The sequence below is a fragment of the Toxotes jaculatrix genome, chromosome 9 (assembly GCF_017976425.1).
Source record: "Toxotes jaculatrix isolate fToxJac2 chromosome 9, fToxJac2.pri, whole genome shotgun sequence".
In the NCBI taxonomy this organism is placed as follows: domain Eukaryota; kingdom Metazoa; phylum Chordata; class Actinopteri; family Toxotidae; genus Toxotes; species Toxotes jaculatrix.
The window spans coordinates 22,672,941-22,695,951 of NC_054402.1; the positions used below are offsets into that span (position 1 = coordinate 22,672,941).

The 23,011-nt window shown below is 42.3% G+C and overlaps 2 protein-coding genes across 4 annotated transcripts; one reads left to right on the plus strand and one right to left on the minus strand.

The window, feature by feature from the left end:
* Window positions 1-3,608: 3,608 nt before the first annotated feature.
* Window positions 3,609-6,585, minus strand: LOC121187488 (E3 ubiquitin-protein ligase rnf152-B). Its single transcript, XM_041046748.1, has one exon. The coding sequence runs from the start codon at window positions 6,571-6,573 to the stop codon at window positions 5,803-5,805; it is 771 nt and encodes a 256-aa protein (XP_040902682.1). The 5' UTR covers window positions 6,574-6,585; the 3' UTR covers window positions 3,609-5,802.
* Window positions 6,586-9,166: 2,581 nt separating this feature from the next.
* On the plus strand, window positions 9,167-23,006 carry sgpp2 (sphingosine-1-phosphate phosphatase 2). 3 transcript variants are annotated; one of them, XM_041045719.1, is made up of 5 exons: window positions 9,167-9,515; window positions 10,852-11,013; window positions 16,835-17,014; window positions 19,537-19,626; window positions 21,777-23,006. In XM_041045719.1, the coding sequence occupies exons 1-5, from the start codon at window positions 9,186-9,188 to the stop codon at window positions 22,320-22,322; spliced, it is 1,308 nt and encodes a 435-aa protein (XP_040901653.1). In that variant the 5' UTR covers window positions 9,167-9,185; the 3' UTR covers window positions 22,323-23,006. The 3 variants fall into 3 exon arrangements, with proteins under 3 accessions (XP_040901653.1, XP_040901654.1, XP_040901655.1); XM_041045720.1 differs by having other exon boundaries at window positions 9,167-9,509; XM_041045721.1 differs by lacking the exon at window positions 9,167-9,515 and adding an exon at window positions 11,190-11,908 and having other exon boundaries at window positions 10,880-11,013.
* The last annotated feature ends 5 nt before the right edge of the window (window positions 23,007-23,011 follow it).

Genomic DNA, 23,011 nt, shown 5'->3' on the forward strand with positions numbered 1-23,011 from the left:
TTTTTGCATTGCATTGCATTGCATTACTTGCTTCGACTGGGGCAGTAACCAAACTGAATGACTTGTGTCTTTACTCCTAACTGATAAAACAATAAATATATTCATCACATACTCATTTATTGTCGGTTTTGTCACCAATCTGTGCGTAATATCATCTCCAAGCTGATGCACACTGTCGCGCACGACCCCTAATTTGTTTCCACCCCATGGCCTCATATATGACACAAATGGTGCTAAAGTGTGTGCAACTCAAGGAATTTATTGTGGTTTTCAGACTGCGCACCAGCCAGCCGAGAACAGTCTGAAGGGGGACATGCGCCACAGCAGGATACGACGCCAGGGCGGCCGTAAAGGCAGTCTAGCTCTGTGCCACTATAGAGAAGAGGGTGCATTTTCATCTCCAAATGCCTAATGATCAATATTGTGACCGTCCAATAAAGAGAATAGGGGCGCAGAGACTTGTTTCTTTTAATGTTCAGCTAGCCTTCTCTCTTTTTAGGCGTTGCGTATCGTGGGTCACAGCATCCCTTAGTCCCCAATCAATCACTGAAGCAAAGGTTCCGCTCCTGGGCTTTGAAATCGGACAAAAGCTGTCCATCATCCGAAGAAAGGCAATTCCGTCCTCACTACTGGAGTATCAAAGTCGTCCTTGGACCGGTGCACGAGAAGAAGAACATTTTCAAAAGCTTGCTGAATTAAATTTGCAGGCTGCTTTGCCACAAAACCTCCTGATTCGCATTTTGTTCTTATTAATTTAATTTGATTCTTGATTTTGGACACATGGCAGAACAGCATCTGGGTCAACCCCTCCTCATGTGCATCAGGTGGAGTTTAACCGTATGTAACTATAATCAATCAAGTTACGGCATCCAGACAACATCTAAAGCAAACTGGTAAATATCTAGATTTATTATCAAATGAGAGACCAATGGGCCGAGGTAGAAAAAAAAATCCGTGGATGGAAGTGTTGTTGTGAATATGTTTTCTGCCTCCGAGTTTGTTGAGCGCTTGCAGGGAAAGCCCTGAAACCTCCGTGTGATTCATGCAAAACTAAAGCTGCCTCCCCCACCTGATCACCCCCTTTCATGTCCTGCTCACCTCTGGGCTACGGAGCAATAACGATGATCCCGTCAGGGGGGCGGGGGGGTGAGCACCGGAGTCACTGTCATTCACCTTAATTTACGCAGGGAAGAGGTATCCCACAGGCTAAGTAGGTTTCAATTAACATTCGCCTCTTCTAGTGGCTTTTTTTTTTAAAAACGCACTTCAAATGTTGTCTTTGCTGTCAAAAACGCACGCGGACAATGGGTGGACGCTGGGTTTAAAATAAGCAGGGTAAACGGGGGGTCTTTCACCTGCTAAGGAGGATGTCATTATCCACTGGCAGAAGATTATCATCATGGCCAGAGACGAATGAATCCTGCAAGTTGCCATAACACGACTTCAAAGAGGAGGGAAATGTGAGTTTGTTTTTGACTGGTTTTACATTTGTAATAGTCCAGATAAGCTTTGAGGAATGTCTTAATAAGACTAATATAGTAGATAATTATTTGAGCCCTAAGTCACACAAAATTGTCATCAAATGAGTACAGGCTTTATGGGCAAATAGAAGAATAAACCACCGTTAATACGCTGACCCTGTGTTTCCAGCAGTTTGAGTAAATGTGAGGAAAACCAACGAGTTACATTCTTAAGTTAGACTTTAAAAGCTGTGAGTTATAGCGACTATTTATTTGCCTTTCTCACATTTGTACTGACTTATTCCGAAAAGAAAAAAAAACATCAGTCTCTACGCAGACGATCGTGACGATTTGGGAGTGTCAGTGATCTTACTGAAACTGGATATTACAACCAAAAACACACAGAGGGCAAATGGAAAACAGAGAGAGGCATGATGCATACCGCGGCCCTTTCTTTAAAAGCGACACTGAATCTCCGTGTCCAATCCATTACCGGGGGATGAAATTCAAAGTCAGAAATCTCGCTTGATGAGAAGTAAATTAGTTGCATCACATGCTCTGCGTGGAGGTCATTCACAAACACGTACTTGTCAAATCAATTACTTTCCAATGCGTCCTATTAGGGTAATAATTAATTCAAAAAAAAAAAAAAAAATCATACATGGGGGTTCAAACAAGGGTGGATGTGGTTTATGCCATACATTCCTACGACATTTCAGTGGGAAATATATTCTACTTTATTGAATTTGAGAAGTTCATAGCTAGGCTATAGTAGCTAGTTACTTTTCATTTATTTTCTATTTACTTATTTAAATATTTGTAATGTACTAAAGTTGGAGAACTTTTATATAGTATTATTGTAATTCTTACTTAAATAAAGTGTCTCAATATTTCTTCCTCCACTGCATAAAGGACTAATGTCATAAAAAAGACAGAAAATTCATGTTATGACTTACAGTGAGCTTCTGTATATATACGACGCAGTTTAAACCTTTAAATTTGCTCAGTGTCTCATAATCTAATCATTTTACCAGTTTACTCAGAATAGAATAAGCAGCTTTGTCACTGTGGTATGTCGAGAATGTGAATACAAGAGAAAGAAAAACACAACTTACTGTACTAAATAAGAGGACTAAGTTGGACTACATACTTTGACCGTGTGTCTTTTTTTTTCTGTTCAGTGCTGCAGAGTCAGACTCTTGCTGCTGACTGACAATGTCAGCAGCAAGAGGTAAAATCTCCAGGTAAAAAGTCAGAAACAGTTTATTACACACGGACATAAATGTCTAATGAGAGGCATCAAAATTCACTGGCTTAGCATCCTTACAAAAACAGACAGCCTCCTCTTATTTTGTTTGTTGTCATGGCTAATTTGTAAACACACATTTGCCTCAAACTATTTTCCAGTAATCAGTGTAACTGTAGCTAATTGAAAAAAACAGCTAGGCTTCGATACAATAGGCTTTAGTGTTGTAGTGACCTATCAGTGAACAGAGACTTATTTACATGCTGCTGAGAATATGAAAGAGAGGTGGGAGGTATATTATTTGAGGAAATACTGTGTGTGACAGCATTAATTTATGGGGCATGGAACTTTAATACATGATGCAAATGTAAGTCTTAAATACTAACCAGTGATTTGGTGGTGAATGGTCAACACTGTTTTTTTTGTTTTTTTTAATCTATTCTGTTTGTTTATGAGGGAAAAATCTTGTTGCTGAATGCTTTAATTTATATAAACTAAAAGGGATCTTTGTAGAACCATATAAACTCACATGACAAATCTCAGTCTGTAATATTAACAGCACATCGGCATCCAGCCCATATTGAAAAATGTATTTACTTTTAATCAGGTTTTAGCCACCAGTTTACATAAGCAGACCTACATGAGAAATGCAACCAAGCTGACACTGAGGGGTTGGGATTTCTCCCCTTTTTTATAGCATGTAGTATCCTTTGTCTTCCAGTAGGGGGCATATTTGATGCACAGCAGGATGCTAAATGTGTCAAGTTGGAACACATTCAGTTTATTACCAGTCATTATGTAAGACTAAGCATGATAAAACACAGCCTTGGAAACAGGCGTTTCTACCAGCTGTGATGCTAATGCTTGACTGTACCAAGAGAAATAATGAAATCAGTGGGTATTCATGTTTTCTTTATTACTGAAATGTGTTTATGTATGTAAAACAGCACATAAAGAACAGTTCTCTGTGCAAATACATTTGGTACTTTAACAACAACCACAGATTCTCATAAAAACCAACATTTTCTAGGTCCTCTTAAATAAATACAATATGCGTACATTAGTCAAAGGTATACCCCGTTACTTGTGTCAAATAAGGGGGGGAAAGTGCATCATCTAGTAGTTGAGAAAAGGTTGAGCAGGATGATTGAAGCAAGCATGGGAATCAAATAAGGGTGGGGATGGGGGTGGGTTTACGAATCATGTTGAACTGTTTGTTTTGTTTTGTTTTTTTGTTTTTGCTTATTGCCCGTGCAGTGAGGTAGGGATACCGTGTGTGTGCAAGGGCAAGTGCTTGTCTTAAAGCGCTTTGGTGTCCGAATCATCTCCGAATTCTACACTAAATGCTGTCAGGAAGGTCTGGGAGCTGGAAAATAACTTAGGAGTGCAATTCACATGCTCCACGGACCACAACGCAATTTGTCAATATGAGGATCCTACATTGCACCACAAGTAAGGTATCGCTTTTTGCCATTTGCGAGAATTATAAATAAAGAATTGTATAGATTGTAGCAAGAATTACATACACAGAATTTACCAACAGTTCACAGTAATATTCATGATAAGAAGTCTACCCACTATAGGCCCTTGAGTTTTAGCTTTTTTTGATTGCATTGCTTTGTCTGAGGCTAATTTCACAAAAAAGTTAATTCAGTGTTTTTGTTTTGACCCACCTATCTAAGAAAAAAAAAAGCCCACATAAAGCAAATTATATTAAGTTTTCGATTAAAAAAGTTCAGTGTTTGCATTGTGTTAATGAAGGACTTGACTTATATAAGGTACTGCTTTCTAATCTCTGCAACAGCTCATGGGGCTCTTTAAGTTTCCAGAGGTAATTATGAGTCCTGATTATCTCTGAGGAACCAGAATTGAGTTGTTTAACATGTCTGACCTGTAAAGACTTATCATTAAATGTGGCTCTGAAGGAAGCAGAGCTTGAACTTGGAAGTAGCTGAAAGTGGACATAAGCTTAGATTATACCTGTTTAAACACTTACAAACACGCGTCTCTTTGACCTTTCTTCAAAGCCAGGTGCAAAAACCCTACACGTATAAAAAGGAGCTTCACACTGGAAACCCTGTTTTCCACTACCGATGTGTAAATAATGTGACAGGAGGAGGAAATCCCTGCCGACACCCCAGCTGGGTGCTGTCAGTGGTGGAAGGCCCGTGCATGATTTTGATCATGATTACAGTGAAGTTTTGCTTCATTCAGCAAGGAGGTGAGGCACAGGAGTCAGGAGACACATTGTCTCTTCCGTTTCAAAGAAAAGGTAAAAACAGAAAGCCTTGACCTTTCAGTAGCCTAACATGCACAAAAGTAGCCAAACACAAGTTCAAAATCACAAGCTATCCTTTTTGAATCCCTTTGCCTGGAAGAGGTGCAGTTTTCATTGTCACAACGGAAACAGTGCCATCCTAAAAGATAAGTTAAAGCACGAGGATTAGGAAGGTCTTCAAGAAAGGCTGAACACACCTATCCGCTTCTCTGTGGACTATTTACAGTTTGGATTATGGATCCTTCGTAACAGAATGACGTTTCAGAGCTTTTTCGCATAAACACACAAGCCTCCTTAAAAACCAAAATCCATCGCCTGAAAACTCAGAAGTGAACATTGCCAAGTATCTGTACAATACGATAGTGCTTTGTTGAGATATAAGAGTGAATCATCATGGACAGTTATCATACAGTGAGTGGCATAGTGGGATATGCATATCATTTAGCAGGATAAGGTGGGGAGGGTGTCAAACCCTGGAAATGAGCACTGCACATTCAGTCATCATACCACCTACATTTCAGACCAACGCCAGGGGGGTCTGAGTCTTAAGTTCATTCATCAACATGGCCAAGTCAACTGGGCCTACTGCAAATTCAAGTGCATAACTTAAGGAAAAGATTATCAAGGATCATGTCGGCCTATTGCTCCAAACAACATGAAGGCCTTTGGGTGTTTGCTATACTGATAAAAGGCCATTTTGGACGAGATTTATTCCTAGAAAAGTAAAGGGAGCAGGAGTATCAGTTGTCAGTACTATGTACATAATCACACACCCACAGCACAACATCTCCATCAATAAGTCTGAGCCCCGCAGCCTATCAGGCGTTTCTCCGGGAGTTACTGGTGGCGGATGAGCGGCCTGTCTCATGGTCCGGTCTGTATTTGAGCCAGCAGATGAGCCATGTGACGACCACCGAGAACATAGCCAGGATGCTGGCTACAGACAAGCAAATTGGTCCCGCCGGCGAGGGAGGAATGCTGTGACTGTGCACAAAGATCAGGCCCATGAAGAGCAACACCAGCATGGACAGAAAGGAGAAGATCACGCAGACACAGCCGGTGGTCAGAGCTACTCTCTTGCAGCTCTGACAGCTGTCGTAGCGCACCGAGTCCTGGGAGAGGGTCGTGGCCGTGGACACGGTGGTGGACGGGGTTGCCTGGCTGGTGCTGGACGTCCCCGACGCCTCCTCTCGGCGGAGGGCGACAAGGGCTGGGTGCAGCGGGGGAGGATACGGCGGCAAAGCGTCCTGTGGCAGGGGGTCCGAGTCGATGTAGAGCGGGAAATCCTCCGTCACCTTGGTGTTGTTGGGCAGGTTTTGTATCCGATAATCCGGCACCGGAGTCCGGTGGCGACAGACGGGGCAGCTGATGCGCCATGGCCGCTCCTCCCGGAGGTGAAGCGTGTTCAGGCACTCCTCACAAAACGTGTGCAGGCACTCTAGGATCTTAGGAGCCCGGCGGTCAAGGTCGAAATAATTGTAGCAGATTTTGCATTCGTACTCCTCGTAGGGAAACGCCGAGGAGGCCTCGCCGGGGGGTTCCGCTCCGTTTGATGCCAAATCTACCTCTGCCATGTCATCTTTCGCCATTCACATTCTCCGGTGAACACAAAGGGAGCTGGCGGACAGATGCTGATGACGGTGCACGTCTCTCCTCCTCTGCCCCCTCCTCTCCCCCCACTTCATTGAAACGCCATCGTTCCCGCAGATATTTGTTGATGTGTTTTCATAATCTCGAGTCGCGTCCTTTATGAAGAGCGGCTCGTCTGCTGCTCAGCCCAAATGACCGGGATCCCGTTTAAATATTAAAAAAGCTCTCATTTCCAGTGAGGCTCTGTGGGAATAGATGATGTAATGGTGGTGACTCCGACGCGAGAGCTCATCCATCCAGAGCATCCCACAAAACAGAGAGAGAGAGAGGGAGAGAGAGAAAGAGAGAGAGAGAGAGGCGATGTGTCTCCTTAAAGTCCCGTTATAAAGAAAGAGAGAGAGAGAGTTGTTGTTGTTGTTCTCGGTGCTCTGGCTGCAGGAAGCAGCTATGACAGCTATGCTCCATCGCAATTACGTAGATCATGGCAGACAATAGGATGCGCTAATTTGGTCAACTGGGGGCGTCAATTCACTGTTTCCTGTAACAAAGAGCATCTAAACTCACTGACAGTTCGGCCTGCCAGCAAAACACTGTCTTACATTTTCAGGAAGAGAAAGGAGCAATGGCAGCTGATCATCATATCAGTGAATAAATAAAACAAAAAAAGAGGGAAGAATCGTAGTTGTATGAAGGACGTAGGCTCGGGTTCTGCATTTACAGCCAGCTCATTGCCTAGAGGAGTCTGGAGGCCTTATGTAGAGTCATTTCAGCACAGTGCTCTACAAAAACCTACTAAGATACTAAGAATGCATATATAAAATATTTTCGAGAATACTTTTTGCTTTCAGCACACTGCAAAGATCACTGAGGTACTCCGCCTTAAAAACAGACTAATTGTTTCATTGCTGCTTTTAGACTGTTTAAAATCTTATTCAATTTTTGTAAAACTCACTAAATGACAGTCAGTTCAGTAAGTATTAAGAATATACTGAACCTTGTGTGGAGTGGTACTCTTGCAAAGGTGTAAATACATGTAAAATGTCTGTGAATGTTCTCATTCATCCAGGTCATAGTTCTCTCTTTGAAAATTGAATCGAAGGCAACTGATGAAGCCCCTTGGATAAGAGGCGAAACGTCTTCCCAGACAAACATATGTCCAGTTGCCTTCGATTCAATTTTCAAAGAGAAATACATGTAAAGCATCCATGGTTAATGGAATTATATGGCTGCTATCACACCACAATGTGCAAATAAACTACCATGTACAATTTAATCTGTTGGTAAAGTATAGCATATTCATCTAACTCATAATTTTAGGTCATAGGATTCAAAGATGATCACTACAAATTGACCTTCTATTCACATAAAGTTAACAATTTAAGTCAGTTTCACTTATATCACTTTACTTCTGATTAATCTTTTTTATTTTAAGTCCCATGTAACTGCAGGTAATTACTGCTGGGCTCTGTGCTCTCAGGAGCAGCATTAAGATGATTAAAGCTGGTGTCTGGATGAGGTGGTTGCCACAGGTTCACCTACATCATCCAATGAGTGGTCAGAAGTTATTATTGGCTCAGGACATTGTTTACACACTGTGATACAGGCCCTGTTTCCTGATGAGTTATTTCATCTGCTGCGATAAGGGCCCTTTGCTGATATAGCACACGATGCGTGCATTAAACCTGGATTAGTCTTATATTAACACACATTACTATACATTATCATGTCACAGTCCCCTCAGGCAAACATAAAGCCCTAGATCAGATTGTTCATGCATGAATCAGTGCTGAAGTGGACCTACCTGTGCATTTATATAGGAAAACCTTGCTGTTTTAAGATTTTTTAAAACCACAGTTAATGAGCGATAATGATGAGTGTTACTGGGACGTCAGAGATAACAGCTATTCAACTCCAGAACATACGTCTAAGAGCTAAAAGCCCATTATATTCAAATTTAAAAGATTCCCTCTAATGATGATAATGATGGATGTTCGTATTTTAACTGTGCAGCTGACCCTTCTTTCTACCTGCAGCCAAAATGACAAGCTATCAAGAGAAAAGGGAAAGAAGAAAAGGCTACAGGCTGTTTTAAGTTGTTCATCTTTCAAATAGGGATACAGAGTCATTACACCCATGTGTTTTAACACATCAGCTGGATCTTGGATGGGATATCCCAGGATCAGCGCTATTAAGAGATTTAAATGTTAAAAATATGACACAGAGAGAATGAAGTCTAAACTGCCAGTTATTATTATTATTATTATTATTATTATTATTATTATTATTATTATGTCATTCCTCATGTTGAACAACCTATCGGACTCCCATCTCAGCCTGGTGCTGGACCACTGACCTGCCTACACTGTTGACGGTTCTCAGCAATGTAAAGATCCAAGCTCCACAAATGACCTGCTGGCATGGATATGCAATAAATCTTACTTCCGCTTGCTATTTATAGTTTGTGATAACACCTGAACCAACCCAGAATAAAGGTCGGACAAAATGTTACTACTCAAGACCGGTTCTTCCCCCTCTTGTAGACCCGCCCCGTGCGTGCACCTGTGGAGCGCAGCGGCCGCACCTGTAGGCAGATCTGCACCCTGCCCCTGGGATGCGCCCTGTCTGGGCATATATCACCTTCCATTACCTCTCCTGCTCAGAAAAAACACGCCAGCTCTCTCCTGCGCTTCTGTCAATTGCATCTGACATGCTGGAGCCTTTGGCTTACCTCCATGACTCGGAGCTCGTGGCCCGGTTCCAGAGGCGATGCGGACTCTTCCTCGTCGAAGCCGCGCATCACAGCCGAGGGAGGACGCGCGCCCCGACAGGAACCTCGGTCTACACCGGTAAACCACGTGGACAGCTGAAGGGAAGCTGGGACCACGAGGACAGCAATTCAAACTATAAATACAAAGAGAATGGATGTGCCCTTAGTGTAAGTGTAAGTCGTTTACCGCGATTAATCGGTTCTCTCAGCAGCCTGTGTGAGTGTCTTGAACCTCAAAACGCAGTTTAGGTTAAAACTAGAAACCAAACTGTCCACTGGAGTGATGAAGCCTATTTGCATTTGATTCCCACAACATCTGAGGTTAATGTTTAAACAATAAACGGACAGTGTTTTGGTACTGGAGCAATAGTTTGTCTTGTTTTAGAACACTGCTATCAGATTCTTTAAAAATAGGAAGTAAGAGTTCCTACACACACACACGCACACACACACACGCACACACACACACGCACACACACACACACACAACAGGATTACTGGATACATGACTTACTAACACAAACATTTATCAGTTATTTGGGTTTTATTAAGAGATTATGCAAACCAAACCATGACTGGCTTTTCTCGTTTGTCTGGGTGTCTGTGTCAGTCACCAGATCCTCTTCAGCACAGAGACAAGCTGTGTGGGATGTTTACATTCTTCTGTCTCCCTCTTCAGAGGCAAACAATTTATTTAGGCCGTTAGAGTAAAAATGCTGTCAAGCTACTTTCTGGTTTAAAGATTTTAGGATTCTGCGATAATGTCAGTGGAAGAACCACAGGCCCGTGTTGAGCATGGACAATTGAAAAAGTAATTTTGCAAAAATTTCTAAGGAGCTCCAGTAACTGCAACGTGTTCCTGTATGTTAGGAACACGACAAGTCTAAGTTTTCTAAGTTTGAGTAGAAACTGGCATCATTTTTGAGGTTAACATTTAGGAGGCATAGAGGCTTAATCAAAGATGCTAACCAGTTGCATTGTGGGAAATGTATTGAGTTTTTTTGTTTGTTTGTTGTGGAGCTTGACCCATATTAGAGACTAAAAGTCAAGATATCTCAGCCTCTGCTGCTTTAATTTAGAAGTAGCTGTTTTCATTTTGAAATTAAAGCAGCAGTGTTTGATCTCAACATTAAATTTGAGATTAAATCTATTCCTGTCTCTTGTGAGCCTACGAACCTTATTGAAGTATTAAATTGCTTGAGTATTCCTGAAACAGTTCTCCCTGAAAAGCTGAAAAGATCTTTATACTACACAAGACCATGAGCATCGTAGCACTAGCCCGTGTGTGCTTTCTTAATCAGTTGAGTGAAGAAATCCTATAGATTTTGACTTGCTGGCTTTTATAGATGATGAAATGTAATGTACAGATGCTGCACCCAAAAAAAAAAAAAAAAAAAAGGTGAAGCCAGTGAAGGGTGTGACTGCAAGGCTGACCTGGATCTGATCTACTTCTGAGTTCGTTACAGGAGCCATCTTATTTTGTTTACTGATTGGTGTTTATTCTCTGCAGGACTGCAGCAGGCCTCAGTACGAGGTGAGGAACTGGCTGCTGCACTTCCTCTTCCTGTTCTCATCAGGCCTAGGTCATGAAATCTTCTACATCACCTGTCTGCCCTGCTTACATTGGAACCTGGACCCGTTCCTGTGCCGACGTCTCGTCAACATGTGGATGGTAAGATAGAAAAAAAAATGTGTGTGTGTACATGTCAGACCACCTTAGCACACAAAAAAAACACAAGTCTTCAGTCTGATGTCCATCTCCCTCACAATGCCACCTCTCTTCACTCTGCTGTTCCATTTTCCTCTCTTCACCTTTCAACCTCCCTTTCATCCTTCTCCCCCTTCTAGTGGCCTGTCTCTGACACCACCATGCCCATATATCCCCAGGCTTTGGGGCGGGGCGGGGCAGGGGGACACTGGGGCCAGCCTGACCTGGCATGGTTTGAGGCCACACATGAGGACACATCAGTGGAAAAAGACTGCTCGGATCACCCCTTTAGATGTTTATTCTGACAGAATCCAGCACATTATGACAAGAGACCCTAAAAACATGTCAAATGTGATCCCAGAAGGAATGTATTTGACACTTGTAGAGACACAGACAGACAGAGACAGCCATACACCCTCACTCCTGCCGAGTGTGTGATGGGCAGTGTGTTTTTGTGGCCTTTGTGTCCCTGCCCCCGAGTACTTGGTGGGTGCCCTGTGTCTGAACCCCTTGTTTGGCCCCCTAGGGGAAGAGATCCCATTCTTCGGGCATCCTGGCTGCACCAGGCCCCTGTGTGAACTCCTTTCAAACACACATAAACGCCAACACACACACATGTTCGCTCTCCCCACCTCGCCTGCTAAACACACTCATTGCCCTCCCTCTAGTTAGACATTACCAGCTTTACTCTGTGTTCTCCTCCCCCTAGTCTACCAGCAGAGTGTTTTATTGGCCTCATCAGCGCTCTGAGCTTTCTCTCCCTGGACCGACCATTTGGTCTGTCAGCCCTCGGGGCACATCACCCTGCACTTCGAACTTCTAACAGCACCCTGCCATTGTGCTGGTGGAGTTATCTAAGGTTCGTGGACGGCTGTGCACTCTCTCTCCTCTACTCTTGCCACTCTCACACACACAAAAAACTGGCAACTCCTCACACCAACGACTGAAGTGCATCCATGCAAAGTAAGACTCATATACATGAGCAAACACATTGCAGGCCTATGAATGACACTCACATACACACATATTCTATACACACCTATCCTTGTGTCCTTCACTACTCTCTGTTGTCTTTACTTGCAGGGTGACTTTGGTTGACTTAGAAAACAGCGACTGTCATTAACCATATGCTCATGAATTACATAGCAGTGTTGTGTGGTATTACTATAGTGTTGTATTATGCAAATCACACACCTACTGTGGCGTTTGGAATATGAAAAAAAAATCAGGTTGTACTTTTACATAATGATACGAAGGGCATACACTCAGATACAGAGTATATTTAGACAGAAGCATGTAGCATTTGCACCATATTTGGGAACATTTGTGTGTTATCCTGATTTGTATGCAGTAATGATGACAGAGGAGGGTCATATTCAATTATGACAAGCTGCCTTATGCTTAGATGACAAATCTTTTTGAGCTACACGGCCTCTGTCATTCCAGGATCAGCCATCAGCAATGAAGGCTGGACATTAGAAAATGTGTGTGTAGGAATAAAAAGGCTGTAACCCTGTCCTGTCATCATTGCAAAGAAACTGTGGTCAGTGCAGTTTTTACTGGCATAATAACTACATTTTCCTGCTACAAGAAGAAGAATGAATGCCCACTCAGCAAAACAGAAACTGTACAAAACACCAGAGAAGCAATATTAGAAAAGTAACTTTATATAAACATGACAAATAGAACTATAACTTATAACAGTTGGTTCCCCATATTAGTTCTGACTGAAGTTGCTCAACAACTAGTGGATGGATTTCCAGGAAATTTTCTACAGACACTGGAGACATTAATGGTCTCCAAAGGATGAATCCAATGACTTTGGTGATCCCCTGACTTTACCTGTGGCACCAGCAGCAGACTGATATTTCTAGTTTTCGAGTGAAATGTCTCAGCATCTATTGGATGATTTACTGTGAAGTTTGGTACACACATTCATGTTCCCCTCAGGATGTATTGTTATGACTTTAATTTCTAATCAAATTGAGATGGTAAACATGGTAATCATTGTACATGCTAAACATCAGCATGTTAATATTGTCACTGTGAGCCTGTTAGTATGCTGGTGTTGGCCTTTAGTGCAAAGCGCTGTTGTGCCAAAGTACAGTCTTACAGAGCCATTGGTTCTTTAGACTCTTAAGCTGTGTCCCAATTCCATATGACATCCAACTGCATACAACATCTATATTCTAAGCTTTATAAACTACTGTTTTTGCAGGTGATAAACAAGAAACCAACATAGAGCACTAACCTGGTAGTCAAACTCTAGTAAGAATGGAATTGGGACACAGCTTTAGTTGCAACCAGAATAAAAAAAACTAGAATGGCACTCAGTAGAGTGCATACTTCCTCCTAGGCAAAAAAAAGTCCCCTCTTGCAATGTTAAGGAAAGTGACAAAGAAAAAAGTCCTGGATCTGCCCCTGTATCTGCCCAAAATGTAATGGGTTCCTCCCTGGAACATGCTCCATCCCTGGCCCATGCAAATCAGTTCACTACTTTTTACACAATCCTGCTGACAGATTAACACACCAACAAACAGACCCTGGTGAAAACATGACCTCCTTGGCAGAGGTAATTATTAACAAAGCATGAGCTATAAATGACAGTGGGTGAGTAGTTGTATTAATGCAAAAGAGAAGGCGTACTCTGCAAAACAAACTGTTCAAAGCTGCAACTTTCTGGAAAACGTCCAAGTTTCTAAAAGAACACCAGAGAATTGTAAGTCAGTGAGCAGGTCAATAATGACTGAGCTCACCCTTAAAACTGGACCCAGAAGATTCTGCTGCCTTATTAAGGCTATCTCTGTAAATTGCAGTAACCATGCTGTGGGGATTTGGCATATTGCCTCTACAGTCATATTTTGGTGGAACTCTTACATATCTGAAGAAAATACTTCTCTGTTTAAGAGAGTGGGTAGCAGCATGACTCCCAAAATGCCCATTGATCAAAACTCTGGTATAGTTCTAAAGTTAAAACTTCTAATGGCTTTTCTGTTAAGAGCTTTATTTCACTGAAATGTGTTACTCTCAGATGTACTAGTTTTGTGTGCACAGGTAATTTTTGTACCACTGGGAATTTAACTTCCAAGTGTAATTTACTATCACCAGTGTTGCAGAGTAGACACACCAGTGTTGTTCTGTTAGAATAACCTTATTTTGCAGCATGTTGGTGGTCACTGAGCTGCATCACAGAAATATGAACTAGTAACCCAGTCAGATATTAATCATGTCACTGTGGAACAAAACAAACAACGTGTGTTTTCTCCAGTCAAACAATGACCTGTGCAATAGCCCCTCTTCCATACACATCCAAACACACACAGTCTCACTCACTTCTCTCATTCTGCTCCACATGTTGACAGATCAAGGTCCAAAGCTGCTCTAGCCTCAATCAATACACTCTTTCATGAGAAAACTCTCATTCTGTGTGTGCGTGTGTGTCTTGACCTGTCTTTAACTCTTCCCTTAATGTGACCAGACTGTCCCTAGGTCAGTCCTTTGATGATTCGTACAAAGTCACAAATGAAATACTGGCATGATGACCGTACTGGAGGCCGTTGAATATGATGTTTGTGTTGATGGTGCCATGCAGGGGGGTATAATATCATTCAGAGCTGGTAGACAGATTCATTGTGTGAAGGCAGAGTGGGGGTACACAGTGGATGATGTGTACACTGTATGGATTGTTGTATGAATACACTGTCATGGTGAATGAATGGGATCAGAAGTGCTAAATGGGTTTACCATTGTCAGCCCTCTGTTTACTGTCCACTTCATGGTAGAAGTTATTCTGTCTGGACATGTGTGTGGACAGTGATGCAAATACTGGAAAAATAAAATTTACATGACTGGAGAACAGGGAGTGGTGGAAAGAACAAGACATTGTTGGAAAGTTTCATCTCATTCTCTCCCTTATTTCTCCTCATTTAGGTTATTTTCTGCCTCTCAACCTACAGTAGCCAAAAGTATGTGGACAGCCATTGCACTAAATGCTAACATGAGAGTGCTAACATTCTCACAATGGCACTATTAATATGCTTTTTTTTTTGCAGGTATAATGTTCATCATATTTACCATTATAGTTTAGCATGTAAGCATGCTAATGTCTGCTAATTAGCACTAAACACTGAAGAGTAGCTGAGGCTCAAAGAACTGCTGTCAAACTACAGCCTCACACAGTGTCTAACATGGCTCTAGGCTTCAGTCTTTCACTATATCAAACAAGATATAGTGTGTTTGCAGAGGTGCTGTTAGGTGTAAATTTGAACTTTAAAAGGAGCCAATCTAGCTTTTCCCCCTGCTCCCATTTTCCCCCGTCCTTACTCCCTCTCCACATGTAGCACATGAGACTGGTATTGATTTCCTCATCTAACTTTTAGCAAGCAACCAGTGAACTGTATCTGATAAAATGTCTAACTATTTTTAAGGTTAACAAAGAAATGGTTTTCCCAATTTGGTGTGGAATAACTTTGCAAAGCCCTGACCTAAACTCAATCGAACACCTCTAGGATGAACGCCAGTAGTGAGCCAGGCCTTATCACCCAGAGTCAGTGTTGGATCCTATGGTTGGACCACACTAATGCTCTTGTAGCTGAATGGAAGCAAATCAGTGCAAACATGTTCCATATTATTGTCCAGCTGCTGCTTTCAGACTTTACAGAAATCTTTTAGAAGTTATAGCAGCCTATTAATTCCCCATCGTGCAATATTCTGTGTCCACATATTTTTGGCATTTTTGTGTATTTTAATTTCCATCTGTCTCTATATCTTTTTTCCCTCTGTGCCTCTACAAGTTGCTGCTCTAACAACAGGTCAGTAGATGTACTTTTATGTCTCATTTGCCATGGTAACAAGCATTTTCTGATTACAGTGTCAGTAGAAATGGTAATAACAACCTCTCTATTCTCTCCCTTAAACACACACATTAGTGTCCTGCTCCCTCTCTGTGTGTCTCTCTGCGCACTGCCTCCCTGCTCCTTGCTAAGACAGCCATTCATTAAATATACAAGGCAGAGCTTTAAATAAACCTGGAGCTGGAGCAGGCCCCCCTACCCCCCCCCCCGCAAGGGCCGCTGGGGATCTCATGAAGGAGAATAGGCAGCACATTTGGCAGGACATGCACTCACACACACACACATACACATACACATACACACACCCCTACCTATATCACACACACACACACCTTGCACTGACTGTGTCATTGTGTCAAGATCCCTTTGTCTCACTCCACCAGCTGAAGACACTGTGTCAGCAAACCCTGCCTTCTTCAATTCTCAGTTTCTTACAGTAGATTTTGTTACTGTGCGACTGCAGCATCTGCACTTTATTCCAGAGTGGGTCTCCATCCCTTGTACAGTTTTGTCTTCCTCTCTTACTTTTTTTTTTTTGAGTTGGAAGAATGATCACTTATTTATGAGAGACTTAGTTTTAGAGCAAAGCCTTCTCAATCTAAACTTAATCTTCTCATATTTTATTATCTTCTTACCCCTTCTCTAATTTCTGCTTCTGTTGCCAGCACACTTTTTTGGTATTTAATCATAATCAGACTGGTAAATAAGTTAAATAAGTTCACCTGCACCAGAAAGATACCATAATGGCATTTTTCTTGCAACAGAATTCATGCACAAAAAGGTAGAGTTTTGTAGCAGTTCAGAGTAAGCTTACCTAAAATAGCACTGATAAAACTTTAATACTAAAAATAACAGAATAAAAATGGCAACTGAATATAACAGATATTTGATGGGACTTCTAAGAGACCTGTGCTCTCTCTCCTCTCTTCTAGGTGGTTATGTATGTCGGTCAGGTAATGAAAGATGTGCTGAAACTGCCTCGCCCTCGCTCACCCCCTGTGGTTAAGCTGGAGACGCGTGTCGACGCAGAATACGGGCTGCCCTCGACCCACGCCATGGCCGCCATCGCCATCTCCTTCACCCTTTTACTAAGCGCCCCGTTGAGGATACAGGTGAGCATAGCTGATGTGTGTGATTAAACACAGTAAACCAGCTCAGCATTACTCTTGGCTGTACTTACTTACATATGTGTAACAAAGCTCAAACCAGCTTTTCTGAGCTTTCAACCTTATCTCACAGTCTTCATTAGCAAATGGAGCTGACTCAAGTCTAAAACAGGTCACAGCATTAAGGGGAATGGGCCACAGTCATCAAACCAAGAGTAAGTGGATGGTGGAGGAAAATCAGAGATATCATCCACATCTAATTCCAAAGACCAGTCTTGAATCAAGATATACAACCACAACGTTTGACCCAAAGTCCCATCCATAGGGCTCGTGATGACAGCTCATTGCTGAGGAAGACCGTGAGACAGACAGTCATGGTCTCCAGAGGATGAAGTCTACTGACTTTGGAGATCCCCTGACTTTTCTTCTAAAGCCACCATGATGCTAATGTTTGTAGTTTTGAGTGAAATGACAACTACTGGATACATTTCCATGAAATGACATTCGTATTCCCCTCAGGATCAACTGTAAAAACTTTGGAGATCCCTCAGCTTTTCATTTAGTGCATGAATCTGGTCAAAATTTCCTTTTCTCTAATCTTTTTGTTTATAACAAAATGCCTCCTAAACAAATGACATTCCCATCAGCCTTAGCTGTGCCTTAGATTTAGTGCTAATTAGCAAATGTTAACATGCAAACATGTTCAATTAAGATGGTAAATTTTACCTGCTAAACATCAGCATATTAGCATTGTCTTTGTGTTAGGATACAGCACAGAAGCATGACGTGTAACAACTTCATCAACCTACAGCATCAGTCTGATCTGAAATCAGATCTGAGAGGTGATAACAGGTGATAAGGCGATAACAGTTACTGTGCAGTCATTTCTTGATTGGTAACTGTGATAGTCATAGTGAGACTGTAACAGTCTCTGGTCACACTGCTCATTACTATGAAAAATTACCACCATAGCTGACTGCAAATGATCTAGTTCCACCTCATTAAAGCAAGGAAGTGTAGGCTAAGTGGATGCCAAACTATAATTCTGAAACTTGGTATCTCATTAGCAGTGCTGTTAAACTGACACTGAATTCTGTGGATTCCTTTAAGATTAGCAAGGCACCAGTAAGTGTTAAATTAGTCGCCCTAAATGAGCAGCTTCTCACAAGTCGTCAAGTTCTCTCAGGAGTTGAATGGGGTTAAATTTGAGGCATTGGGGGCCCCTGTGGATGGCAGCTTGCTCACCGGCAGCTGAGTGGGATGAAGGGAGGGGCCCCGCTGTCCATCAGTGAGTCCTGACTGAGCTGTTGGACAATGGGCAGGGAGGGGTGGGGCTGGCGGTCACCATCAGTCACCATCAGCCACTCCCGTCGAGCTGCTGTTTGGTCCTCTGATGGACTCGACTGAGTCAATGACTGTCAGTCCACGTCTCTACCTCCCTCCCTCCCACCTCCTGTCTCTTCCCCTCTTTATCTCTCCCACTCTACTGCCAAGTCAATAAAATGCTCAGTGGTTCAATCACAGGCTGTCTTAATCAAGCACTGGGTTTTAATGAAGAATTGAGTGAATGCTAAGGCCATCAGTTAGTAGTTTACAGCCTCTGCAGCTGTCGGGCTGATTTGTGTTCAGATCATGTCAGCTACATCTCCATCATAAATATATATATATATATATTTTTTTTTTTTTACATTGCCTTTCTCAAGGTCAGAGAAATCATCTGACTGAGCCTGAGACACCCGTGTACAGTTGACCACTTTACTGTGGCCTGAAATTCCACAAGGATTCCCCCCTGAAAGAAAAGAGCATGCATAGCTATAAATGAGTAGCATGCTGTTACAGAGGCTCCTGAATAGCCACAAGGCCTCAGGGCAACTTGCCCTGTTCCCGGAGCAGGTCGGAGGTCATGACAGTCAATCACAGAGTGACCCCCTCCTGTCCCTGGCATCCTTTGTGGCCATTCATAAAAACCTCTCTTCATGAACTACCAGTGAATAGGCTTCCAGCTGCAAAAGACAGGAAAAGACACAGGAAAAAAGGCAGAGAGGAGGAGAGGAGGGGAGCACAGGAGGGGGGGGTGGAGGAGGTGAATGAATACACAAGGCCTCTCTTCTCACTGTTATTGAAATGGAGGGGGGAACAAAACCTGCCGCCATAGGTAAAGGAGGGAGGGGAGAGAGGATGGAGACAGTAGAGGAATAAAAGAGCGACTGACTTGATGACAGGCAGTACGTCAACCGGGCAGAATGGACAAGTGGCAGAAAGAGGGGTTACACGTCATCATTAAGCGGACCGACAAACGGATGAGTTGATCACAGACTAAGAGGGAAAAGGTTTTTGAAAAGTAGAGGACGACAACCATTTTTGTGGCTGCACTGAGGAATGTGAAGAATTTCAGGCGTGTGACACACAGCATCATACTTTCACAGATTTCATCTTTTACCACCCTTATCAGTAAGAGGCATTTGTCATTATGTGTCTACATATCTGTCACTGTGCTGGTTAGTGATATGTGTGTTTTTGTGACTCAGTTCCAGTTCGAGGTGGGTCTGCTGATCGCAGTGACACTTTCGTCCTTGGTGTGTCTGAGCCGTCTCTACACTGGCATGCACTCAGTTTTGGTGAGCAACCCCCCCCCCCCCCCCCCCCAACACACACTCACAGTATAAAACATTCAAGCTCAGTGCAGGATTCATTATTCATATCTGTGTCTGGATAAACTGTCTGGCTGAGGCTTTGATCCAAGACTCTTAATTCAGCAGGCTCTTTATGTTGCCCTCTTTTCATTTGAAAACGTTGATGCCATAAGTGACAGTTACAACTAATCAATTAGCTCTGTCTAAGTATACATCACAAATAAATACTGTATTTATAGCAATAGGAGCAATGGTCTGTTATATATAACGTTACAGCCAGCAGTTGGTTATCTTAGCTTAACCTAGCATAACGATTGGAAACAGGGGGAAACAGCTTGGCTCTGTGCAAAGGTAACACAATCCTCCTACTGGCACCTCTAATGCACCTCTACTAGCCTTCTAATTAAAATGTGCAATCCATAAAAATGACAAGCCAGTGAAAAGAAAAAAAAAGGGAAAAACATTGTGGTTTTACTGGGTATTACAGGCCAGAGCTCTATTCACAACCTCACTGACGTACTACTCATACTAAATTTGATTTCAAATTGAGTATGTAGCAGAGGTGTGGACTCGAGTCACATGACTTGGACTCGAGTCAGACTCGAGTCATGAATTTGATGACTTTAGACTCGACTTGACAAAATGTAAAGAGACTTGCAACTCGACTTGGACTTTAACATCAATGACTTGTGACTTCACTTGGACTTGAGCCTTTTGACTCGACAAGACTTGCTACTTTCCTCAAAAACCCAAAGATTAAAAAGGATGTTATTAAGGAACGCTCTGTATCTTTCTTTGTATGTGTGCGTCTGTGTGTGTGCTGTCGGCACAACATCCAATCAAATTAGATCAACATTATTTTGATCCGACAGCATCCATCCAATCAAATTGCAGGACAACCAATGAAGACGGACTGTCAAACAGCGCGCTAGCTGGAAAAAATGATACCAAAGATAGTTTCGTTCGGGTATAAAAACTACGAGGTGGTCAATAAAAAACGAATTGCAGTATGCAAAACATGTGGCTCGAAGATTACAGATGGAGACGCAACAACTTCGAACTTCGTTCGACATCTAAAGTTGCACAAAGAAAGGTAAGTTCTGAATGAAAGCTTACATTTATTGGCTAAGTAGCTAATTTTTCTTTGCTGTGTAGCTAAATCATTGCAAACACGGTAATTTGTTGCGTCTACTGCGAGTTCACTCCCTTATTCATACCTTTGTTAAGTATTTTTTTAACAGGGCTATGGTTGAGGTACTTATACATAACATTAGTCAAGGTATCACACAGTAGACGGCGGTTAGCAGCAACGCATATTTTAGCCACCTACAAAGAGGCAAACCTAATAAAATCAAGGTCACTTTAAATGTGCGCTATATTAAGAATATGTGTACCGTTTTAGCTTGCTGTCAGACGGATTTTTCCGACAGGAAAACAAAGTTATACTGCTCGTTGTTCTTACTCTCCAGCAGTCCATTGACGAAAAAACAAGTTAGCTTGCACACGTGAGTTGCTGGTCTACGTGCTGCAACGTAACACACTAAGATACAAAATATATTATCACACAATGTTAAGATTGATATTAATAATATGAGTAATTAAGAGTAGTTTCAATACAGTTCATGTGTGGCTATAAGGGATGTTCTGACATCTGTTTAATATGCTTACCTCTTACATAATATATTATTGCTGTGTGGTTAAAAGGACTCGAAAGGACTTGAAACTCAAAGTGTAGGACTTTGGACTTGACTTGAGACTTGTCAATCTTGACTTTGGACTTGACTTGGGACTTGTCTGTCTTGACTTGGGACTTGACTCGGGACTTGAGGGCCAAGACTTGAGACTTACTTGGGACTTGCAAAACAATGACTTGGTCCCACCTCTGGTATGTAGTATGAGGATTTTGTGTACGTCAGAAATGCCTGGATTTATACTAGATTACTATAAATTTCTGAGTATACACCGTAGGCTTACTGGACATACTCAACTGCCCCATAATGCTTTGCGTCTCTTCTGATTCGGCCAGGAATAGACATAAGAGTAGTATCAATCATCTCATCTAACTCTTGGCTAGAAAATAAATGCACAAATTCTGAATTGTTCTTGGTGAAATAGTGTCTCTATTGTCCTTTCAGGATGTGATCTGTGGCGCTTTAATCTCAGCCGTCCTCATATTTCTCACCTATCCTTACTGGGAAGCCATCGACCATTTTCAGCTCACCAGCCACCTCTCCCCTGTTGCGGCGTTGGTACTGCCCCTCCTCCTCAGCTACTCATACCCAGAGCTGGACCATTACAGCACCACAAGGGGAGATACGACCACTATTCTAGGAGCAGGGGCTGGATGCTCTGTGGGATACTGGGTGAATGAGCAGCTTGGGCAGACTTTTGAGCCCCAAGGGACGTTACCTGTACCTCTACCCACACTAACAGCTAATGGACTGGCAGCAGGCGCTGCCCGCTTCCTGTTAGGAGTTGTAGCATTAGTGGCAACTCGACAGATAGTGAAAACAGTGAGCCTGCAGGTATTATATTCATGGTACAGAGTGCCGAAAAGTGACAAGAGTGCCAGGAGGAGGAGAGAAATCGAGGTGCCATATAAGTTTGCCACATACACAGCTGTTGGACTTGTTAATTCTATATTGGTCAATAGAGTTTTCATTCTACTGGGGCTGTTATGACCTATTAATGTACGACTGATGTGTAATAATCTGAGCTTACACTGCCAAACGTACCTCATATTTATTTTATTATGTATCAAATGATCTTTTTTTTTTTACGTGGTAACAATTTCAGATACAAGGAGTACTCACTGGGAATGATTCACAGCAGTGTGCTTGTGACTGACCTGTAACTGAGCTGAAAGCAAATAAAACATTTGCTCACATAGCAATAAAGTTTTATGACTTAATTCTCAGTTTGATCATTATTTTGAATTGTGTAGTCGAGGCCCGTAGCATGTTCTCTCCCTGTAGTGTAGTGTACTTCAGAGCATGTATATGCCAAAAAATTTCCATAACACGCTAGTCAGCAAAGTCTGATCAAAACCAGTTTAACTGAAACTGAATCTTTGTCCTCTAAGGCATATGACTTGGCAGGTTAGAACAGGCCATCTGTTACACCATATTGGCCTGGTTACTGTATGTTCAGTACTGACTGAGCAGGAATGAAAGAGTTAAGCTCCCTTTGCTACAGTATAGTTTGAAGGAATGCCGGAGCACCTGTCAGACTTCATTTACGAGACAGCTTGTTATCTGCACAGCTCCCTTTCATATGGGAGTCTACTGGCTGCAACAATCTCCCTCTGAATTGACGGTAAAGCATCAAAAGATACAGCGGGTATGTAGAAATCTGTACTTGTTACCTGATC